This window comes from Botryllus schlosseri, chromosome 7, assembly GCF_051294905.1.
Source record: "Botryllus schlosseri isolate E-star chromosome 7, Bs_hap1, whole genome shotgun sequence".
Lineage (NCBI taxonomy): Eukaryota > Metazoa > Chordata > Ascidiacea > Stolidobranchia > Styelidae > Botryllus > Botryllus schlosseri.
In genome coordinates, this window is record NC_137242.1 from 9277496 (window position 1) to 9294499 (window position 17004).

At 39.8% G+C, this 17004-nt stretch overlaps 2 protein-coding genes across 2 annotated transcripts; one reads left to right on the forward strand and one right to left on the reverse strand.

Moving 5' to 3' along the window:
• The first annotated feature begins 6071 nt into the window (after nucleotides 1-6071).
• On the forward strand, nucleotides 6072-12665 carry LOC145443295 (uncharacterized). The gene is made up of 5 exons (XM_080321282.1): nucleotides 6072-7174; nucleotides 8024-8136; nucleotides 8447-8704; nucleotides 9017-9147; nucleotides 11032-12665. Exons 1-5 carry the CDS (start codon nucleotides 6941-6943, stop codon nucleotides 11556-11558), a joined length of 1263 nt encoding a protein of 420 aa, XP_080177408.1. The 5' UTR covers nucleotides 6072-6940; the 3' UTR covers nucleotides 11559-12665.
• A 581-nt stretch (nucleotides 12666-13246) lies between these two features.
• On the reverse strand, nucleotides 13247-15523 carry LOC145443296 (protein ABHD13-like). Its single transcript, XM_080321283.1, has 3 exons — nucleotides 15398-15523; nucleotides 14573-15049; nucleotides 13247-14508 (listed from the first exon to the last, which is right to left on the reverse strand). The coding sequence occupies exons 2-3, from the start codon at nucleotides 15012-15014 to the stop codon at nucleotides 13799-13801; spliced, it is 1152 nt and encodes a 383-aa protein (XP_080177409.1). The 5' UTR covers nucleotides 15015-15049; nucleotides 15398-15523; the 3' UTR covers nucleotides 13247-13798.
• Nucleotides 15524-17004: the final 1481 nt, after the last annotated feature.

The window sequence follows — 17004 nt, forward strand, 5'->3', positions numbered from 1 at the left end:
ATTATTTTATTCATTTCATTGACCAGAAAACGGCATACGAAAAGGACTAAGAACCACTTCTTGAGACTGAGAGTGAACCGTTGCAGCAATGAAATGTACTGCTAGTTCCAGATACCAATAGCGACGTTAATCCTGACGGTCTCTGTGTGGCATGATGGCTTTTTGATATTGTGCAAGAATAGGCTCTTTAAGCATTCAATTTCCCCAGTCACAATCCGCGTAAGCATGCGTCAATCTGTCGAAAGTTATCGAACTGGGATATGATATGCGATAACTTGATCACATTTACATTAAAAGTGTTTGATATTCTAGGTTTGAACCAGCTACGCTGATATCTCAAACAGCACGACAAATAATTCTTGAACAATAGACTCACGACTTTGGTTTATAAGTTATGAATGATTCAACGCTACACGCACTACCCAATGTATGGTTCATGTATGCTCGAATTAAATATGGTTTTCAATACCACAGCCGTTGCACAAACAGCTTCAAGTCTCAATGCTCGGCAGCATTTCACGTTCAATACCAAATGAATAGAATTGGAGGCTGACGGAATTTAACAGGAGGCTAATTAAACAATAAGTACATATTTTATTAGTTTCATCAGATTGCAGTGCTCCAAACGAGATATATTAACAGGATTGTACATTTGGGTTCTATGAATTGGTGCTAGAAGCAAGCGCGCAGCTTTAGCAGAGACAGAACGCCGGTAAGCAGAATTTTACGGAAACTACCGTACTTGATGATGTGATGATTGAACAACATCAAATGAAAATCTTCTGGTTAAGCAACCTCTTCAAGATTTTTAATAATCCCGTTAAAGCAAAGTATACTAACTTCATTTTCGTGAATTCCTTTGAAACAGCACAAACCGATTATCAGCTATAGGCCTAGTAGTCTACACCAAAACAGGTAACATAATACCGTGAGTGCTTGTACCGATAGGAGCAATACGTGCAGGCCTACAATTGTACTGTACGCAGTGCACAGTTGTTCAATGTTCAGTGTACGTGCAGTACAAGTACAAGTACATTGTAGTGCACAAGCACAAGCATAATCGCGCTCCTATGGCATAACAATGAGGTCGGTATGTGTATCAACGTTTCTTCACATTAAGTTGATTGATTCTTCGTGATTTATTCGAGTTGAGGACTTCCTGCGAACCTAATCAATGAGAAACGACATTCTGACATTCGTGCGCACTGCGCAATGCACATGATGGGAAACTTGTCATTAAATCGTTTCGGCCTAAACTGCTTCTAGCATCGACCAGACAGTTCAGCAGTGTAGCGGTTGACGCTTAGGAAGATCCGATCAGGACCTATCTGCAAGGATATAGTGCAAAACGCTGGGTTCACGCTCGCGTCTGATACATGGGAAGTGCATGCGAATATTGGTAATCCATATATTCGCGTTCTCAAAAGAACCATAGTATAGGTTGTACAATAGGGCTCTTCAAAAATGACTTTTTTTCTCAAATCGTACTGGCTACTTGATAAAATTGTTAGGTTACCTAATTTAAGCCTACACACCAAATTTGGTTCAATTCCAATCAGTAGCCGCATTTTTACAGAAGAAAGTTTCTATTTATTATCTAAAAATAAATAGCAAAAAATTTGAAAATTTTCTGTTCACCCCATGAAAGTGTTAGGTTGTCTATAGAAACGATGTTCACCAAATTTGGTCCAATTCCAACCAGTGGAAGCGGAGTTATCGCCGTCGAAAAACTTGGATTTGAATAAAATAGTATTTACGGTGAGCAATTTTATCAATTCAACCAAATTTGGTGAGCATCGTTTCTACAGACAACCTAACACTTTCATGGGGTGAACAGACAATTTTCAAATTTTTCACTATTTATTTTTATATAATAAATAGAAACTTTCTTTTCATGTAGCAATGCGGCTACTGGTTGGTATTGAACCAAATTTGGTGTGTAGGCTTAAATTAGGTAACCTAACAATTTTATCAAGTAGGCAGCACGATTTGAGAAAAAAGTCATTTTTGAAGAGCTCTATTGTACACAGTACAGATGTACGTACACAGTGTAAGGTAGGCCCTATTCCAACTTATTATCACTCACTTCATCATGGTTGCAGAACGAAATTATATTCAAAAAGAAAACTAAGATAAACCTTGCATCGCCATAAATCATAACGATTGGCGAGATTTTTGATTTCATATCACGATATCACAGTTGTATATAATAATCGCAGTGGTTCTGAACCTCTGAGTCACGACCCAAGGTGGGTAGCGGAGCCTTTGAAAATTACAAAACTAAGCTTTCATTTTTAACAACGAAAGATGAGGGATGAGCCCCCAAAACGTATGCAACACATTGTAAATTTACGCGACTAATATTAATTGGCGTGCGGACCTTCCTTTTCTACGGCGTCAATTACCGTTTTCATCACAATTTGGTAGCTGGATTTGTATAGTCTCCAGGCTACACAGAGGGTGTAATTTACCTGAGATATCGAAAAGCATACTGCGTCTGCTGGTGGTTTGAGCATATGTCCCATTCGATGCTTCTCATCGAGATCGCGAATGTAAATTTTATTTGTATTGTCAATACGCGCGCATGTATCCAATCATGATAAATCGGTGTTGGACAGGTGATTTCGATGACTAAATTTCAATATGATACATTATGATACATTCTTAGTTATATCCTAGTGATGGATTGGGCCCTATTTTCTTGTACCATCCCGCGGTACACGTGAACTGAAACCTCCTATATACCCAATGGATAAATCTCCATAAGGGTTGATTTATTTGACTTGATTAATTGATTTCACGCATTGGAATGGGTAGTCTAAGCAAAATTTGATACCAAAAAGTGCCGATTGCCTGATTTTCACCATACAATATGGTGAGAATCTGTTAGATACACCCATGTATTCACCGTGCAGCAGTGAAGACTATACAAACGCGCACATTCACATTCACACATCCAAATATATTTATGGACTAGGACACAGTATTTTGTAAATCAATTAGCTATTCTCCTTCTGCAGAAAGAGTGATTTGCGCATTGCTTCCTTGTCGATAAACTACCCATCCAATTTTAACTGAAAACTAACTTAAAAAGTAATGTTGCATACAGAGCAGGACAGGATTCTAAATTTCTAGTTCATGAAAGTGTCTTTCTGATTGTTTACATACATCAATGTTTTGTGTGAGCTTCGACCCGACGAGTTTTTGCATTGCACCACAAATTCGAAGAATCTTTGACAGCAGACCCCAATGCATTGTCGAGCTATAATTTGAAAAATATCGACCAAGGGGCCAATGGATGCGATCAGATCAGACTTGTACAAACTACTAAATTTTCAAAAAGCGCAACTAGAACTAGAACTAGAACTACTCAATTTTTAAGACTCGCAACTATAACTAGAACTAGAACTACCCAATTTTCAAATTCCGCAACTAGAACTAGAACTAGAACTACTCAATTTTCAAAACTCGCAACTATAACTATAACTAGAACTAACGAAATTTAAATATCGGCAACTAACTAACTAAAACACAACTAACTAAATTTAATTCTCAATCAACTCATTCATTTTTATTTTATTCGAATTCGGCGTTCCAGCCTTCCACATGAATGTCGGTACAACGAAATTACTGAAAAATAAGACAGACAGAACTATTCTGTAATCAGTACAGGATGAACTAAACCATTTTATGCAGCGGTTGCTGATTGCAGCGAATCAACATGAGTCGCGAAAATGTTTTTTCGTTGAATTTTGCCCTCTTTGGGGAATACAAAATCCCAGCATGCGAGAGAGCCCTTTCACTGGGCGCAGATGTTGCAGTCATCTCAAGAAAATCTTTCGCCAAGTTCCGTGATTCTGGAAAGTCGGTCATATTCCGCCAACAGTTTAGCACATTCTGACCCAGGGGTAGTCGCTGTTCCCTGGCATACTTTTTCACCTCAGACGGGCCGGATTTAACTTCAAGCGGACGACACTGACTTGGAGGTAGAAAGTTGAAGAGTGAGGTTCTCGGTTTCTTGTGCGTTGGAGAGCGAGGATGAGACGACCCAGGCAATTTCTGCAATTTCCTTTGTAAAGATACCTTGGGCGAATCCAGATCGTCTTCTCTTTGTGCCTGAGCAGGCGTGGTCGGCATCGTCATCACGAATCAAATCTCGTAAGTTTAACAAACGCGAAAGCTTAGCTCCGACTTAATAATCGCCAGCGCACAGCAGGAGATCACTAGTTCACATTCCAATTAGTAAACAACCTCAGCGGGAGATCGCGTGCGCTGCGCACTGTCGATTGTTGTAAATTTACCGAGTTATCAGTGAACTGAACTCCACATAATCAATGAATTAACTATGATCCAACAATGAGCATTTGATCCTTTGTCATGATCACATTAATAACCCTAAGTAACCTCACTGGTGACGCGAGGAGAGTTCTCATCGCGCAGTGCAGGACACATGAGGACGAGTGTTTTCTAGTTGTTCGGCAACTAATATTTTTTTGAAATGCGCAACTAAAACTAGAACTAGAACTACTGAATTTTCAAAATCTGCAACTACAGCTAGAACTAGAACTACGGAATTTTCAAAATCCGCAACTACAACTATAACTAGAACTACGCAATTTCCAAAACCCCCAACTACAACTAGAACTAAAACTACTCAAAAAACTGTTAGTTAGTTGACCGTCAACTAACTAAATGTTTAGTTTGTACAAGTCTGGATCAGATCGGTGCAGGATTATTTTGGATCAGGATTCTTATCAAACATAGACGGATTAGCAAATATTTCGACCCGGAAATTTCGAAACAAATGTGGCCCTGAGCTAATTCTCCCCCCACGCAGTAACAAGGCATAGCGGTTCGTTCCACAGCTGCAAAATCAATGGGTTGCGGGTTTGAGTCCGACCGAAGTCAAGTCATTTACTCCAGAATTCCTACCTAAGTGTTGTAGATTTATCTAGGCTCCTTTTCGCCACGTGATCTGCGCAAGCAGTGTTCTAAAAGGCCTAGCAGTGCGCCTGCGTCCACGTCGGTAAATACGGAATCAAAATAAAGAATATTGGCCTGGTGTAAAATGACCAATGTAGTCGACATACCATGAATACCAAAACAACAACAAGGCATAATTTAACGTGATGATTGTGTTTCTTCACCGCGGGCTGATATATGCGGGGTACAACAGAGTTGATTGACGCAAAGTATATTTAACCATGCATATTGCATGCATTCGTTGAAGACGTTTCATACAGAGGTGGTCAAAGTAGTCAAGAAAGCTACTCAAGTAGAAGTAGAAGTAGCGACGAAAAATCTACTCAAGTATGAGTAGTAGAAGTACTTCTTCCATAAGCAACTTAAAACTACTTGAAGTAGAAGTAGAACTGACTGACTTTAAATCTACTCAAGTAAGCAAGTAAGTAGTTGTGAAAACGATCGTAATTTGTTCGCATGGATTGTCAAAAGCTGCAAATTGAGCTATATGCGAAAGTTCCAGAGCTTGATTCATATTGATGCATACCAGGAGGTATCCAATTTTCGACAGCATAACCATTCGCCCGCATCAAGAGATGAAAATGATAGTATTGATATGGAAATGCGATACTAATCCTTTGTTTGCTCGAACAGCCCGTTTTAGAAAATATCATGATACGACCCCCCCCCCCCCCCATAATACAAGGCCCGTGGTTTAGTCGAAGTGCAATACGAATGAGAAGTAGTATCGGATTCGGTGTAAACATTTGCGAGGTTAGTATGCGGCAATAAAAAAATATGGTGGATCGTAAAAATGCCAAATTGTGTAGCTTTATTTCTGAAAATTAAAGGCATTACTACACTTGCTTTAACACTTCAACATGTACTTTCTCCTGAAATAAGAACTGAAACTAATTAGAACTCTAAGTAATGATACTGCGAATTGAACGAGAAATACCAATGTTAGTTCAGAAAAGAGGGAATTGTATTTCATGTCCTTTGGCGAGACAATTTTAACGGTGGTTTGCTAAAACAGGTCTAACGCTCAAAAAGTCAGAACCCACTTTTCCAGACTATGACACGCCATGGGCTGCTAGAATAAGATATGTTGGGTAAATATGCTAGATTGCGAAACGGTAGTTTCAAACGTTATGATGGGCTATATTTACTGTGATGAATTATGTCATATGGGCGACAATGCGTTGTCAAAGGGGCCACACAACCTGCTACCTAAATAATATTCACTTTCGTGAAACATATGTGTAACTGCATATCTACTTTGCATGTAGCGCGACGGAAACTCTGTGGTCGACTTGAATTTTCTTAAAACTAAAAGTTAGAACTCTGTGAAAACAGCCCGAGAATTCCTCAGATTTTCTTTCTAATTGGAGGGTTACACTACGTCTATTTGACAAACTGAAAATAGCGAAAAGTAAATAAGTAGATCAGAAAATATCACGAAGTAGAAGTAGCGAAAATTCTATCTACTTGAATAAGTACCAGAAGTTGAGGAAAACTACTTGAGTACTTCGAACAAGTAGAAGTTCTTCGTTACTGACCACCTCTGCATTTCAAACTGTAATTTTACTTAGAAGGAAATGCAATTACTACGTACCGCCAGATATGACCTCACGTACCACAGTCTGAGAACCACTCGCATAGTTGGTTTCATTGTCCCATCTGCTTATTTATCAGCAACTCAACCAGTCAGTGCAGTCATGTATGCATGCCTTATTTTAAATATTTATACACACCTACACCAAATTTCCAATAGAGATTCACGGTACATATTAGAATCTGCGGCGGCACACAGTTGCTGTACCACAGTTTGGGAATCACTGTCTTATAATCTGCCGATCTCAATACCTTTGACACAATATGGCGTGCATCCAAATCTTACCATAACGGTATGGATTTGACTGGATTCAATATTACCACTTACAGTTCAAGTCAGTTATACCTTTCATAAAACATACCAATGTCGAAATCAAGGAAACGCAAAGTGAAGAAGGTGAAAAAAACCCTCCTCGCGCTACAAACAAAATTTCCCAAGGATGTGCAAACATGGATCGATGAAACTGATCCAATGCAGACTGACAAAGCCCATCAGGAGGAGGCTAAAAGAATCCCCACTCCGATTTTAAGAATTCAAGAGCTTCACGAGCAAGTCAGACAGGCGTCTGAATTGTCCAAGGGCGCATTAAATGTGGCTGTGAGTATATGACCGACTTTCTACCTTCTGCATGCATTCAAAGTTTAAACGCATCCCAAGTGCAGTGAGATTAGACTAGAGAAATACATGGTACCAGAGTGCGATGTAAAGCGATTTTTCTGCGGTACTATTGATTTACTATAATTGGGACTTATCTCATCCAGGGTCCCCGTCGTATATGAAGTGTTCTATGAAATATATTACCTACTCTATGATATGGCAACGTCGTGAATCAAGTTGTCTTCAATATGATACCGAAGGACGGGGCGATCATTTTTTCGAGCGGGAAAAACGCGTGCACGGTTGGTTATCAACGCTTAACTTTGTGAATTAGGTTGCAACGTTTGGGTTCGAATTTAATTCGTGGCAATAGACAGATGCATAGATAAGTTTACCAAACAATTTAAAAAAAATCAGTCACTATGGACTATGGTAGTAATATACCTTACGTTCTTATTAAACTTTACGTATCCGGAGAACCCTTACGCTAATCTGCAACCCTTCGGCAAACCCCAAATTTTCTCACAGTCGCAACTAGACAAAAATTCTACAATATGACTGATAGAGTGTGTTCAACAGAAGAACGAGAGAGAAATATGAGAAAAGCAATGTCACTCTTCGGTCGAAACGCAACAGTGTGATACGAATTGCTGAATTGAAAATGAGCTAATAAATATCAGAGACAGAACCTGCATTTCAAAAGGACGGGGTTTCGATCGGCACCGGCACCGGACGAGTAGACACTTATTTTAAATAAAACCCTAATCACATGCCTAATGCCTATTTCAATAGGACGCCGCACAGATTCAGGGGACTGTTACAGGCATTTCATGGTATTTCTGATTTCAGCCACCAGCTCTGCACATCTGCGTTCAATTCTGTTCTGAAGTAGTACAGAGCAGATACGAGAAATCTGTCTTTTCATCTATTATACACGAGGCCGACAACATTGTGGATAAAGTGTAAGTATAAATAGATATCAGGCTGCATTTTCAATTTCGTAAGTCGCGCATAAGTCCTCTTGATATCCATATGGCATACGGATCAAGTCACGATCAACTGCTAGTCTTCAATAGCAAATTACACATCAAATATGCAACCATCGTGTCATCGTCTAAGTATGATCTCTGCAGTGTATATGGGGAATATTTGACAACTGTAATCAGGTTTGGGGCTCTGTTAATGACAGGTATCATGCTTTAAAGCTTAAAATCAAGAGCATAGACAGAGAAATATTCAGTGAATTGAATCTTCCTCACTCTATTTCTGCAGAACCGGAGATGAGGATGATAGCGATTTCGAAAGTCTCATGGAAATTGAAGACAATTCGAGCGTGTTCAGCGGCCTGGGTTTGACCAAATCGCAAGCGGTGCCGGAGCTGCGTATTTTGGTGATCAAGCTCACAGAGAGTCGAAAAATATGTCGCAGTAACGTGACGGGTGGCAAGGTAGCGATTACGTATCAGTCTGGAGATAAAAGGTTACACGAGAAAAGTAGACGGAACAAGCCCAATTATCGTCACGTAATAGGGTATGTTTATGAGTCATCATCATAATCACCATCATTTTATTACGATCAATTTAGGGTTATTGGTTCATAATATATAGACATCGTAAAGGTATCGATTTATATTACAATCCGTGTTCATAGACACTAATTTGATTGCTCTTACTATAAAATCTGATCAATTTTAAAAACTAATAAAACGAAACGTGTTGACTATTATTTCGTTTTCGATCACGCGCAACGTGACAACTTATCCGTATAGATCACCTATGCTATGGTTCTATACTGCAACAGTGAGATATGGTTTTTGTATTTTATGCGTAGCTCTTTCGACAGTTTCAATCATGTCTTCACCTTTCGCGGGGCGTCGATCGAGAAATTGCTGGATTCCGACATTAAGATAGCGGTCAAACTTTCTACCGAGGATTCTAGTCACGAGGCGTACGTTATTTTGAACGGAGTCAGATGTGAGTAAATTAACTGCAAATATACGACGACTGAATAATCAAAAAGCTCTTCTTGCCGATTGGGGTAAACTACTGGACAGTGGTATTCTCACTCGCAGTAATGATTCAATGTTATAGGAAACTATTATTGATTTCCATGATATGTAACGAATGCAGACACCGATCAGCCTGTGTGGGTCTATTAGTTTATTCCAAGCTTATAGACAATACCCCTATTCACACTCAAATCGGTAAGTACGGTATAAAATAACAAACGTCGAGATACAATTTAAGGCCAATCACTGGTTTGTGGGGTCGAGTATAACCAGTAACCACTAACCAATAACCAGGATCGACTCCAGAATTCCCACTTAAGTGTTGGGGTTTATATGGGCTCATCATAGCCATCCGATAGGAGTTGACGTAAGCAGAATCCCAGAAAAAAGTGGGTCAGCAAAGAATTTCGTCCTAATGTGAAAATGACTAATGCAGTCGAACACCATGTATATCAGGACAATAGCTTCCACTATAAGTCTCGATCCCACTTAATAAATGGTTTCTTGCATCTATCCACAGTCCACACCACACGCCTATGCTACGATAGTTTGACAACTTATCATATACTAGGGATACCATTAGGGCTGGACAGTGGGCACAATGATTCGAGTACTCGAATCTGAATCGAGTATTAATCGTCGCAGTGGAATCAAAGTATCTTATGTCCAGTTTTTAAATTTTGAAGCACCTTTTTTAAACTTGAAAAATATCGACTTTTCGAAAATCTTTGTATTTCTTTCGGCCATATCTTAGCCTTGGTTATGTCTGCCTCAGTGTATCAAAGTTAATCGTGGCCAATATATGGCTGATAGAAGATGAAAACTTCACTCAAAGTTAATTGTCCCAAAATGTTTTAAATGAACATACGATACTTTGATTCCACTGCGACGTAATTTTAATGATTCGAGTCGAGTAGTAAAAAATAATTTTTTCGAGTACTGAAATTATACGCTTCTCGCCAGTGAAAGCTAATTTATCAACGGGAAATATAGTTTCAATAATCATTTTCACTGTTCAAGCCTTGAAATCTTAATTGGCGGTATCGTAGCATACGAAACATATAGTACAAAGCTACGAAGGTTACTGGACGTAGCACATTTTTGAAGTCATAATTATCCCACAGCATTGTCACCAAGTGGATGAAATCGGTATGGTCGAAAAAATAACAAAGTATCATTTATGAGATGGATAACAGGCATTATATTCTTTGTGGGGGCATAAACTATAGATAACTAACCTACCGTAGGTTAGTTATCTATACATAAGCGGTACATATTTGAACGTTGACTATTACATCCTGTTCTGACGTCATAATGGGTGATACTCGATTACTCGACTCGAAGCATATTTCGTGATTCAGAATCGAATCACTCAGGTACTCGATTTTGCCCAGCCCTAGTTACCATACGTCCTCCTTTAGGGGGATTTGTCCTCCTTTTTCGGGATTTTGAATATGACCTCCGAGTAGGACGCCTAAATTTCCTCTTTTTTGAGATATTGTTCTCTTTTTTCAGAATTTTGGTTAAACACAGGGCAAAATTCGACCGAGATACGATAAAATAGCACTGAACTAGCGCTCAGGCGGGTATTTCGGGAGCTGAGCGAAAGTTGACTTCTTTTTAGTCAACCGACTACGAAGTGGAAAAAATTGACCAATTTTTTAGGATCCACCGGTATTCTAAGTTTGAAAATTTTGACAAAGTGTTCTCCTTTCCCAATACTAAAATATTGTAACCCTATCATATACAAACATTACCAGTGGAAGAATAATATTTTCTGTGTTGTAGAATATATTGTAAATTAGAAAAATACCTCCTGTATTGTTATACTATCCATCGTGATCTTCAGGCGTAATTGGGGAATATGTGGATGCTCGGCTTAAAGATCAGTTTATGACGAATCCATATTTCTGGAAGGAATATTTGGAATCACGTTCACATCAGCTACACAACTTCTCTATCCCGTTGATTTGCCCGAACCATGGAATGGATTTGAAGCAGAACGCGGACTCTTCTTCAACAACGACGTCCCCATCGCCACAACCAACAACCTCTCGCACCCGATCGCCCGACGAATCGGAATGCTCATTGAGCCAGTTTGGAATAGAGGATGGATCTGGGATCGATCAAGAAACCGAATCTATTCGTGGCCTGGAATCACCGATCAATGAAATCAGGATAGCGGAGCCAGAACAGTCCCAACCGCAAATAATGAAAAGCAACCCAACGCCTTCTCCGAGCCACAGAACGACTTCGTCTCCAACAAAGAGTACCAAATCGAAAACTTCATCCACAGGCAGCTTGGGCAGTGAGAAATCTGAACGACGAAAGAAGAGTAAATTTTCCATGGGTAAAATCACAAAGCTTTTCTCGTGATCAACTGACCCGCTGCTTTTGAACAGTTGCTATCAAGTCAAATATCCATTCCATATATCATCAAGTCTACAAAGCTCCGAATGTTCTGCTGAACGCAACTCTTGGAGTTTCATAGTCTAGGCTACCTATATTCAAAATTTGACGAAAAATGAAAAGTTACATTCAACAACCACCAGAACAAGAAACTCCGACGAATAAAGTAAACGGTCATTTGACAAAATGTACAGTGATACCGAATTGAAGCAATTTAACGAGAATTATGTTCGTGTGTTATTTTCACCAAAAGGCAGAACTCTGCTCGGGTTTGTGAACTATATGCAGCACGTTCTGCCTAAAGTTGTTGCACTTGAACTTTTTCCGAGTAACATTAATCGAATATTTCGAATTACCAGTGCTCAGTGCACTTATTGGCTTCCTGCAATCTTATCGCAAACCCCTTGCCTCTGATTGGGAACCATGCAGTGGCAGATATAGTTGAACGAATAGTTCTATAGCCTATATATAATAATAATATATGCCAAACATGTTCTTGCATTTCACAACTCCTGCACAAACTATATTTCGACATACCCATAATTATATGACATCACGTATATGCAGATTCCGAGAAATACCGGTAACAGTCGAAACATCTACCCTATAGCCTATCTAATTATTTAGCCAAGTGCATGCTGGGAAAGGAAGGGAAAGACGTTATTTATTTTTGTCCTTGATCTTTTTGCGGCACTCATGATAGACATGACATGGCTTAGCAAACGAAATAGGGATGTGAAATATTACCTGTTGCTTTGGTATGGATTTTAATCATCTCTGTTAGCTGAAAATCGTCGTCCAATAAGACTGGTTTTGTCATCGTCAAGTTGTTATAACTTTATCCTTCAACTTATTGTTTATTAGCTTATTGCGCTCGCGTCATATTGCACGGTTTTGGAGTTTGATATAGTAACCTTCGCTCCGTCGTTGCGTTTGCTAATTTGTCCGTCAGCTGAAGTGAACGAGTCATCAGTTACCGTCTGTCGATTTCCTACTATGAAGGCCTTTAATTATGACAGACATTAACTTCTGATTACTATATAACCGTCTGGAAATATGTTTATTTTGCATTCATTTCCTATTTCAGAGTAGCTTTTGAAAGCAACTATTGGGGGGGGGGTGGCATAGTTGGTAAATCCACCGACATCGACGCGAGAGACGCGGTTCGTTCTCGGCAGCAGCACATTTCGAAGTGTCGGGTTTTTCTAGGCTCCCCTCCCCTTTGTCGCTGCTCTTGCGGCATCTCTACCAGATAAAAATTCGGCGAAGGAATGGCCATTAGCGTCAGTCACTAAGTAATATGATTTGAAAACTAGCACCAGCCCAAATTTTTCGAAGTTCCGTTCCAGACAGATTGTGGACAATAGAACATTCGCCGCGGCACAAATTCGACCGGCAGAGGGAAATATTACGACCCGTGAATATGCAAATTCGGAATCGTGGCGTCTGACCAGAGAAGTTTCTCTTTTGTTGCGGTAGTCTACGTGAGAGCAATCTTTTGAGTGGCGACGACATTCTCCGGAGGTAACGAAATAACAGCATGTCTCAACAAAGTATTACAATTGGACGAATCCTCTTGAAAGAGGACGTATGGTAACCCTACCTAGTACTAATAATGACTGTCCTGACTATTTCTGGAATTCAAAGGACACGAGTGAATTTCATATCTTCACACTTTACGTATGCATACAGTCTCACATCAATTTCGGCGCAAAATCAATGAACTTTCCCATATATTTTTGCATAACAGGAAAAGCAATTACACGAATCCATAGTATATACACCTCTATCTTTACTTCAACGATACACGATTACATGTAGCAAATGACACACAACATTTGTATCACAAAATATCATCATCAATAAGCTCCGCAAATCAAAATTCATTCTTATTGATATCAGACACACCCTATTTGGCATAGGAAGCTCAAATATTCTGCATTTATGTGCATATCAGGCCAATCAGCTGCGTGTCCAACATTTGCAGCATTCATGCCTTTCAGAGACGCCTGCTCAAGGTAGATAGGACAACACAGCAGAATCAGTACGAGTACGAAAGTTTTCATCTATTGCCCATCTCTGTCAGCAGCGGGACCAAGATTTCAACATCCATGTACAATGTAAATGTACATTGTACAACAATACGGGGGCCCTTTCGCATTCAATAGTATTTAGAATATCATGATCAAGCACCATAACTTGGGACATCATACTTTGAAAAGATTATCGTGGTCAGCTTTGTATTGTGTCCCCCATGAGATGTCCGCAAACTGAGGGGTGCTGTTTGATGTGACATCATCCCCACTAGCGATGGATCCATTAAAAGCCATACTCAAAAAGGATGAAATAAACATATGGTATTGGTTACTGGTACACCACGTATCATTGTGTTTGCCGTTCCTAATAGTCAACATAATTTTATGAGCGCTATCGCAAGATTCATACAGGACTCTCGTCATTCGAGGATCAACAATTTCATCACTATCTCCACATATGAAGAGGACAGGAATCCGAATTCGGGACATCTTTTCCAACGACTGGAATTTATTCGAATAGAATGAAAGAGGAAGATTCCCTAGTTTTGTAGTAATGTTACGAAATATATGGCCAGCGGCGTGCGGCAACGACGTAAACGTGTTCTCGATAATGATAGCCGAAATTTTGTGACAGTTTTCATCCGCAGTTGCCGCTAGATGAATTGCCACAGCACCCCCCATCGAGTGCCCCATAACCACTATTTTGTTGGGGTCTACGTCACTTCTTGACATTGCGTACTCGACGCACGCATGGCCATCGAGATACAAGCCCTGTTCGGTTGGCCATCCCGTGCTTTTACCATATCCTCTGTAGTCGACAGTCAACACGTTAGCAGCGCATAGCTTTGGAATCGGGTGGCATGCAGGTGAACCTACATTACCTAAAAGTGAAAGGAGAAACGTCTTGTTTATGTTGATGAAGTAACTTCATACACAACTCCAAACCTGCATTTCCGTGGAAAAATATGATAGTAGGTGCCTTGACAGGGTCTCCGATATCAGACTTGATAAAGAAGCCACGCAACTTTTCCCCATCGCTAGTCGGCACTTCCACAGTTTCATACGACAGGAGTGTGGGAAAAGGCACATAAAACGTAGAATTCGGCGGCATTGACGGATGAAACAACAGTCGGTCTTGCAATGTATAAAGTACGCCGCAGAACAAAATAATTGCCATTACGACAAATACATATTGCAAGTGAAATTGGTAGATCCACTGTGTGTGCAAAACCAGCAGCGTAGGCAGTAGAGCATATGCGGCATATTCGTGCGCGAAACAAATTATTTTTGTCCATAACATCCTCATATAGCTCCATATGGTCATCTTGGATTTCTTTTCAGGATTTGACAGCAGTGAATAGCTTGGCGTTGTACTGGCGGTGAACATGTTCACGATTGCATCAGTTGTACTTAGCCTATGTCCTGTAGATAGTACGGTACCCGTTTATGTATCATTTTTTACAATTTTCAAATCAAAGGTTCATTTCAGACTAATGCAAGTTACCGGTCGGATACTACTTATAGTGCTCAAAGCGCCAGATATTTGCACAACCCCTAGTACTCGATTTAACGCAACAGGATGGAGTTAAAACAGCGAGATGGACAGATTTCGTGGTTCAGCTGTTCATTACCTCTGGCTGAGGCTGGTCAAGTGAGCAAAGTCAAAGTCGCCACAACAAAAAATTGAAATAGTGAAACGTAAGCGACGAATGCTATATGAATTAGAACAATTTTAACATCTCTGGAATAACGCCACAACAGTTAACTTACAAGTTTCTTAGCTCCCATTTCACAACTGAAGTTTCCTTGACTGAAATTATGCTCATCTTATCGAACGTGAACGTACATACTACATTCGATATTTATTTTCTCTTGTGTTATGAGAGGTCACAGTTGACTGAAGTTGATTGATTTACGAACAACCGGATTTCGTAATCCGAATCCAACCGGATCTGCTGGCAATTTGAAATTCGGAGCACGAAAAATCCGGCAAGGAAATTTCCAATTCAAAGTCCGAAAAAAAACCTGCCAATGCCATTCTGATTTTTCTTATTTCAGTGAAAAAATTTATATAGTTGGAAATTTTAATAGCTCAGTGGGAAAAATCCTGCTATCTATAATAATATACCGACCATGTTTTTCGGGATCTGAATCCATTCCTTTCCTGTTTGATTCTGTAGGTTAGTAACACCATAGTGTCCTATATGGTGTCGACACAGGCAAATCGCATTTCATTGTTATGGAGATTGGCATTGGGACGTAACAATGCTGTCTGGCGAAACGAGAGAATAGCTCAAGAAAAAAGGAACCAGACAGCATTGTTCAGCATTGTTGCGTCCCAATGCCAATCTCCATAACAATGAAAAATTCGAGGCTGATTGTGGGAGTTCCAGGGCCACGAGCGGAATAAAATTTATATTTTCGTAATCAGTGCAGAGTCCGCTTTCGATAGATACCCGTTTTACCAGATTTAATGCTCGGCAAGCCGGTCAAAAATTACCGTCAAATTGCCTGTAGCCAAATGGAAATTGTGACGTGATACAATTTCACTGAGGCGTGCGATTTGCCTGTGTCGACACCATATAGGACACTATGTTAACACTGAGCAATATATAGTAATTTACAGTTCGATAGAGTAGAATCCGAATCCGGTTTCCGTCCTTCAATGTTAAAATCCGGATCAATCAATGCGCCAGACAGGGATATATAGAACTATATATCTCTGGCGTCAGATAACAAAAAACTTTTGGTTTGTTTTCGAAGCACACGTCAGGGTTGCCAGATTGGCCCTTTTTAGAGGCAGTTGGCCACCAAAAAAATATTTGCCCCCTTGGCCCTTTGTTTTCAATATCTGGCTCTTTTTGGGGTCAGTTGGGTATCAAACTATAGCTATCCTTTGGTGAGAAACCAGAAAAATGAAGTTTGTAAGTTGGATAAGTTTCAATTTTTTCACAAAAAGTTCATTAATCATTAAAATTTTCATAACTCTCACATTATAACACGAAGTTTTATTTTACAATTTCATATTCAGTTGGAAAAGGCTTGAATAATAGCAGTGTATTAGTTGGATTCGGTGTCAAACAACACTATCAACAGTTGTAGTGGATTTGGTGTCCAACATCAACAATATAAATCTGGAATTCCAGGTGATTGACAAAACGTCTATGGCAGGGGTCACCAACACGTGGCCCACGAGGTCATATATTGCCTCCCGCGACCTGGTTTCAGATTTTGGAAGAACGCTGAAGTAACGCATCTTGAAATGGTGAAATTTCTTTGACTTTGAAAATATTGTTGCTGCTGTTGTTCGAAATAAGCTATTCGCTGTACCCAAAACCATTATTCATCACTAGCTGATACGTACGGCTTTACCGATG

Excerpts from the sequence above, each read along its gene's own strand:
- LOC145443295 (XM_080321282.1), top strand. The coding sequence starts at position 6,941 with ATGTCGAAATCAAGGAAACGCAAAGTGAAGAAGGTGAAAAAAACCCTC. Across the intron at positions 8,705-9,016 it reads AATTATCGTCACGTAATAGG|TTTCAATCATGTCTTCACCT; the intron begins GTATGTTTATGA and ends CTCTTTCGACAG. Across the intron at positions 9,148-11,031 it reads TATTTTGAACGGAGTCAGAT|GCGTAATTGGGGAATATGTG; the intron begins GTGAGTAAATTA and ends CGTGATCTTCAG.
- LOC145443296 (XM_080321283.1), bottom strand. The coding sequence starts at position 15,014 with ATGTTCACCGCCAGTACAACGCCAAGCTATTCACTGCTGTCAAATCCT. Across the intron at positions 14,509-14,572 it reads ATTTTTCCACGGAAATGCAG|GTAATGTAGGTTCACCTGCA; the intron begins GTTTGGAGTTGT and ends TTTCACTTTTAG.